General features: G+C 39.3%; 1 protein-coding gene across 2 annotated transcripts in view; it reads left to right on the top strand.

The window, feature by feature from the left end:
- The window catches only part of LOC106883887 (integrin beta-3-like), a 157,620-nt gene that overhangs the window by 113,731 nt on the left and 36,389 nt on the right, over positions 1 to 7,500 (top strand). For both annotated transcript variants that reach the window (XM_089343327.1, XM_089343328.1), the window contains 4 exons: positions 25 to 182; positions 2,495 to 2,604; positions 3,619 to 3,711; positions 6,386 to 6,527. In XM_089343327.1, coding sequence (XP_089199453.1) covers positions 25 to 182; positions 2,495 to 2,604; positions 3,619 to 3,711; positions 6,386 to 6,527 — 503 coding nt within the window. The remainder of the gene's footprint in view (positions 1 to 24; positions 183 to 2,494; positions 2,605 to 3,618; positions 3,712 to 6,385; positions 6,528 to 7,500) is intronic.

Raw genomic sequence — 7,500 nt, forward strand, 5'->3', positions numbered from 1 at the left:
AGCCTGTCCACTCCTTTCTTGCAGAGACAACAACAGTGCAGTGTGCAGCCAGCGGGGGGTGTGCAACTGCGGAAGTTGCATATGTCAAGAGATGCCATCCAACCCGAACTATCACTACAGTGGTCGCTTCTGCGAGTGTGACGATTACTCTTGTCCAAACTACAACAACTTGCTGTGTGGAGGTAAGTTACTATTACAACCGCTACTACCACCACCACTGCTATTACCACCAATACTACTACTATCACCATCACTACTACCTTCACCACTACCACCGCCACTGCTACCACTACCATCACCACCACCACCACTACTACTGCTACTACTACTATTACTTCCACTACCACCACCACCACCACCAGTACTACTACTACTACTACTACCACTACCACCGCCACTGCTATCACCACCACTACTACTACTTCCACTAGCACCACTACTACTACTACTTCCACTACCACCACTACTACTACTACTTCCACTACCACCACTACTACTACTACTATTACCACCACTACTACTATCACCATCACTACTACCTCCACCACCACTACTACCACTACCACTGCCACTGCTACCATCACCACCACTACTACTACTACTTCCACCACCACTACTACTACTACTACTACTTCTGCCACCACCACTACTACTATTACCACCACCACTACTACTACTATCACCATCACTACTACCTTCACCACTACTACCTCTACCACCACCACCACTACCATCACCACCACTACCATCACCACCACTACCATCACCACCACTACTACTACTGCTAATACTACAACGACCACCACTACTACTGATGATGATGATGATGCTACTATTTCTACTACTTCCACTACCACCACCACCAACACCCGTACTATTACTACTACCACCGCCACTGCTACTATTTCTACTACTGATGGCAGTTTTTTTTTTTCATGTCCAAAGCGCATAAGGAAGTATGGCATGGGCCCTCAAGTGGTTACGCAAAAACCAATCTCTGACACAACAGGGTTTTTCTCCTTTCCTGTGCTTCATTTTAAAGTGGGAGTCAGCCTACACAACCACAGTGACCAGCAAGCTGAAGGTTCTTTTCCATTAGAGAGGCCTTCTCCATGGTGAATTGCTTTACAGAGCTGAGAGCCCCACCTACCCTGAAGTTGTCAGAAGGTATAAAAGATGGTACTGGGGCCCAACCATCACCACCACCCCAAGGGACTCCACTTCTTGAAGTCAAGGTTGATTCCCCTAGCCTTTTCCTTTCTCAAAGCCCTCACAAATTCTACATTAATCTGATGGGTTACTCAATACTTTTGCAGAGTCTTAAACAAAAATGTCGTTGACAGTGATTTCGAAGTTTCAGCCAGGAAAGTCATCAAAATCACTGCCTGTAACATTCTTGTTTAAGGATAATAAATGAATATATTACAATATTATCTGTACCAAGCAGTGTTTAGGTTTGTTAAAATATCATCATCATCATTTAACGTCTGCTTTCCATGCTAGCATGGGTTGGACGATTTGACTGAGGACTGGCAAACCAGATGGCTGCATCAGACTCCAATCTGATTTGGCACAGCTGGATGCCCTTCCTAAAGCCACCCACTCCAAGAGTGTAGTGGGTGCTTTTACGTGCCACTGGCACAAGGGCCAGTCACGCGGTACTGGCAACAGCCACGCTCAAAATGGTGTTTTTTATGTGCCACCTGCACAGGAGCCAGTTCAGTGGCACTGGCAAAGACTTCACTTGAATGATTTTCTAATGTGCCACAAGCACAAGTGCTAGAAGGCAACGCTGGTAACGATTACGCTCAAATGGTGCTATTTACGGCCACTAGCACGGAAGCTACACAGCTGCTCTGGCAATGAATACACTCGGACTGTGGTGTTAGTGCTCCACTGGCGCAGGTGCCAGTCATTGAGTATGGTTCAATTACGATTTCACTTGCCCCAACATGTCTTCGCAAGCAGAGTTTAGTGTCCAATGAAGGAGAGGTTGGCATGGGTGCCAGTTATCGGATTCTGTTCGATTTCGATTTCAGATTTCAAATTCCAAATTCACTTGCCTCAACAGGTCTTCGCAAGCAGGGTTTTTAGTGTCCAATGAAGTAAAGAAATGAATAAGTGAGCTGGCTACACTTCTGGCAGAGATCACAGATTATGCTCTCACTTGGCTTCCCGGGTCTTCTCACGTACTGCATATTTCCAAAGGTCCCAGTCACTGGTCATTGCCTCGGTGAGGCCTAAAGTTTGAAGGTCGTGCTTCACCACCTCATCCCAGGTCTTCCTAGGTCTACCTCTTCCACAGGTTCCCTCAACTGCTAGGGTGTGGCACTTTTTCACACGGCTATCCTCATCCATATCAATGGAAAATGTCGAAGGGAGGCAACCCTAGACATGCTTAATGCATGTGTGTGTATGTGTGTGTGTGTGCGCACTTATTTATACACACACATACATATCTATACATATTTTCTCTTTTCTGAATCATCTCTAGGTCCCTCTCATGGCTCTTGTAAATGTGGAGCCTGTGAGTGCAATCCTGAATACACTGGAATGAACTGCGGATGCGTGAAAAGTTCTGCAACATGTTTGAGCAAAAACAAAGTAAGCCTTCCTGTTTCTTTTTTTCCTTTTCTTGCCTCTGGAACTTTCTAATCTTGTTGTTTTTACCCCTGTCCCTTGTTGTATATGTAAGCATCAGCCGAAATTGCAAGGATAATCTAGATCTCGACTGAAGAGAGAAAACTCCGAATGACCTGTCCGTGTTTTCTTTGTATCATCTATCTGGATGTTTTGTCCCTTTCTTGTATCACCTAAACTGTCTTGATGTTTTGCGTTCTTGTCCCATTCTGTATTATTTATATATATATATTGACCGTTGACTGGACACTATTCAATTTTTTTTCTCCGTGTTTTTCTCCTTGTCTCCGTATTCTTTCTGTTGAAGAGCGTAGCTCGAAACGCCAAAGACTTTCCGTATTCCCGAGCGTCATACTAATACATCCTTTTGTTATTTACACCACCTGTCCTCGTCTGTTGTTGTTTTTTCGTATATTCTCCCCTATATATATATATATATATATATATATATAAATATATATATATATATATATATAAATATATATATATATATGGTGTGTTAGGTGAATTTCTGGAAAAGTATCCCATAAAACTCAACATATTTCTTAAAAATGGGGATGATATGTTAAAATTTCAGAGAATTTTAATTCATGCATACAATCGTTTTCAAACAATGATATTAAAACATGCAACATTCAACCATGAATTTGCATGTTTTAATATTGCTGTTTGAAACGATTGTATGCATGAATTAAAATTCTCTGAAATTTTAACATCTTCTCTTCTCCATTTTTAAGAAATTTGTTGAGTTTTATGGGATTATTTCCATAAATTCTCATAACACACCATATACAAGTATTATTTTCATATTTGCAAACTTATGCCAGTAAGCTACCAGCAAAATATGAAGAATCAATATTAGAAATCGTCGTTTGGAATCCTCCAAATTAAAGGATGAAATATAATTCAACCTTTTTACACACACACACACACACATATATATATATATAAATGTTTCTTTTTTATTTCCCCCCACAGAAAATCTGCAATGGCCACGGCACCTGTAAATGTGGTGTCTGCAAGTGTGAAGAGAACTCTAACTACACAGGCAAACTGTGTGAAGATTGTCCAGTAAGTAAAACTCTTGGAATTATTTCTATAAAAGGAAAATGGTCAAGGCAAGAAACACAAGGGGTTGCTGAGAAGAGTAATAAAAACATACTGCTCTACCTTCAGTATTCGAGTACTAATTTTTCCCTCCTTGTTTTACATTTATGTGCTTAGTCCTATATATATGAACGGGTGCTGAAAAATGCCTGGCTTTAAGGGTATTGCGAATCGCTTGGCTGGAGGCACAAACTTCCAAGTTCTTTTACAGAGCTTAGAAAAACTGAAGGACTGCTGCAATAAGTGTGTGAATCTGAAAAGGGGAATATATTCAATGAAATCATAATTCAGTGATCCTCCTGTATTTTCTTTTACCTAAGGCCAGGAAGTTAGCACCACCTTGTGTGTGTGTGTGTGTGTGTGTGTGTGTGTGTGTGTGTGTGTGTGTGTGTACTCTTTACTCTTTCTCTTTTACTTGTTTCAGTCATTTGACTGTGGCCATGCTGGAGCACCGCCTTTAGACAAGCAAATCGACCCCAGGTCTTATTCTTTGTAAGCCTAGTACTTATTCTATTGGTCTCTTTTGCCGAACTGCTAAGTTACAGGGACATAAACACACCGCCATCGGTTGTCAAGCGATGTTGGGGGGCCAAACACAGACACACACACACACACACACACACACACACATATATATATAATATTAGGGACAAAATCCAAAATTACAGGTAAAAAACTCAATTAAAATCAATTTATAAAAAATTAAAATTAAATTGAGCCTTATAGATAAAGTATATATAAAATATATAGTTTTAGGGAAAATAACCAATTTTCAAGAACTCATCGATGAAAATCCACTATCACATATAGAAAAATTAATAATTAAAAGCACAATAATTGAGTATAATATAAAGTAAAGTAAATATCATAAGATAAATATAATAAAAAGATTACACGTGTTTCATAACCAATTTTCAAATAGAAAAGAAATTTAAATCGATTAAAATCAATTGAAATTATCGAAAATAAATTCTATTCAAAAATATAGCTACTCGTCAGATCGTAAGTAGAACAATAATTAGATATATGTATCTCAACCAACAATAAGTACCAAATGAATTAATATGAAATACTTATTATATAAAGATAGAAAAATTATTTAAAAAATATCATAATATCAAAATAATAACCATTCGATCTGATGAGTAGCTATATTTTTGAATAGAATTTATTTTTGATAATTTCAATTGATTTTAATCGATTTAAATTTCTTTTCTATTTGAAAATTGGTTATGAAACACGTGTAATCTTTTTATTATATTTATCTTATGATATTTACTTTACTTTATATTATACTCATTTATTGTGCTTTTAATTATTAATTTTTCTATATGTGATAGTGGATTTTCATCGATGAGTTCTTGAAAATTGGTTATTTTCCCTAAAACTATATATTTTATATATATATATATATATATATATATATATATATATATATATGACGGGCTTCTTTCAGTTTCCGTCTACCAAATTCACTCACAAGGCTTTGGTCGGTCCAAAATTATCATAGAAGACACTTGCCCAAGGTGCCACGCAGTGGGACTGAACTCGGAACCATGTGGTTGGTAAGCAAGCTACTTACCACACAGCCACTCCTGCGCCTACACATACACATACACACACACGCACACACACACATACACACACAAGGGGTTGCTGAAAAGTTCCTGGCTTTAAGGGTATCGCAAAAGGCCTGGTTGAAAGCCCAGCTTTCCAAGTTCTTTTCCAGGGCTTAGAAATATGGAAGGACCCCTGCAATAAGTGTGTGAATCTGAGAGAGGAAAGAATTGAATAAAACCAGAATGAACTGATCCTCCTGTATTTTGTTTTATCCGAAACCAGGAACTTTTCAGCACTCACTTGCACGCGTGTGCATGTTCTATTTGTCTCTTTTGCTGAACCGCTAGGTTACGGGGGTATAAACACACCAGTATTGGTTCTTCTGCGATGGCTAGGACATACACACTCACAAATATATAGTTTTCTGTGTTTATTCAACTAATATTTTATACTTTTTCAAATTACAGAACACCCTGAATATAAAATGTGATTTATTTTTTAATTTTAAAAATAGCTGTATATATATGTGTATATATATTTATACATATGTATATATATATATATATTTATATGTATGTATATATTTATATATATATATATATATGTATATATTTATATATTTACATGGTGGTGCATCAGCATGGCCACAGCTCTAAGCTGAAACTATAAAAATTAAAAAAAATTTTTTTAAATATGTATATTTGTGGATTAAGGCTACCATTGGTTTCATGTTAAAGAAGCCCCTAACAATTATCAAACCTATAATATGGAACATCAGTGTTCGTCTCCATTTTGGATTAAAACAAGGACTTCCTTAACATAAAACCAAGGATAGCCTTAATCCACAAAGAGTCTTTCTCTACCCGATGCCATGTTGAGCATTCATTCTCATTGTTAAACATTTATACCCACACATATAAACAAGCACACTTGTATAGTGCTGGTACCTAGTACTATCAGTTACAGGAATGATGATAATGACGGTCTAGTTTGTAGGATGAAGATAACTACACAGCAGACGAAGGCAGTGCTAATCGAATACTCTACCCTCTCTCAATCTCTCTCTCTCTTTTTCTAGGCTTGTCTCAGCAAGTGCAGCATCTACAAGGAATGCGTGAAGTGTATCCTTAACAAGAATGATGTTAACTCAACGGACTGTCTCAAGATCTGTGATTACAAACTGGTTACAATAGTGGACCAATTGGATGCCGCCAATAATGGTAAGTGACTATCTTGCTTCTCGCTCAACTTCTCACCTCACTTCCACCCCCTGTACCATCCAGTGCTTGAGTGGTTGAGCAAGGGTGCCTCTCTTTTCCTCATCCACCCCTGCAAGTTACCCTACATCATCCCTACTTCTCCCCACCTCTCTCTCTCTCTCTCTCCCTCGTCTTTCTCCTATCTACTGTTATATTGTTATGGTTCTGCTGTTCAGCACCGTCAGTCATCTCCTCTCCCCCACCTCATCGTTTTCAAATGCCACCTGATCACTCCCACTTTCACTTCTAATATACACATTGTCATGTAGCTCCCCTACACTGACCTTTTGAAGGAGATGACAGAGGACCAAGATATGTGGCACATTGTTTTTACTTGAGAAGATCCGCCCACCATGACAGAAACAAGATCCTAAAAGCAAAGTGCAACACAAAAAGCACTGGTGGTGGTTCCACATAAAAAGCACCCAGTACACACTTTGTAAAATGGTCGGAAGGGCATCTTGCCATAGGAATCATGCCAAAACAGACAATGGAACCTGGTGCAGCCCCTGGCCTTGTCAGTTCCTATTAAGCTGTCCAACCCATGCCAGCATGGAAAACGGACATTGAATTTGATGAAGATGAGCCCCTCATTTCTGAGCATAAAGTTACCCTCCTCAGGGTTCATTGTCTAGCATACTGTGTGATGATCTCACTAATGCTGGTGGCATGGAAAAAGCACCCAGTACATGCTGCAAAGTGGTTGGTGTTAGCAAGGACATCCAGCCATAGAAACCATGTCAAGGTAGACACAGGAGCTCAAGGTAGGCCTTAAGATCCATCAGATCCTGCCAAATCACCCAACACATCAGTACGAGGGCCAGCTCAAGGTACCGGCAACTTGGGCAGTCACCCAGGGCGCCATGTGGTGGGTGGGGAAAAGGAGGACGTGAATAATGGCAAGGAGATTTTCACAATCATAGACTTGTAGATG

The sequence above is a fragment of the Octopus bimaculoides genome, chromosome 27 (genome assembly GCF_046866305.1).
Source record: "Octopus bimaculoides isolate indiv1 chromosome 27, ASM4686630v1, whole genome shotgun sequence".
NCBI classification, from domain to species: domain Eukaryota; kingdom Metazoa; phylum Mollusca; class Cephalopoda; order Octopoda; family Octopodidae; genus Octopus; species Octopus bimaculoides.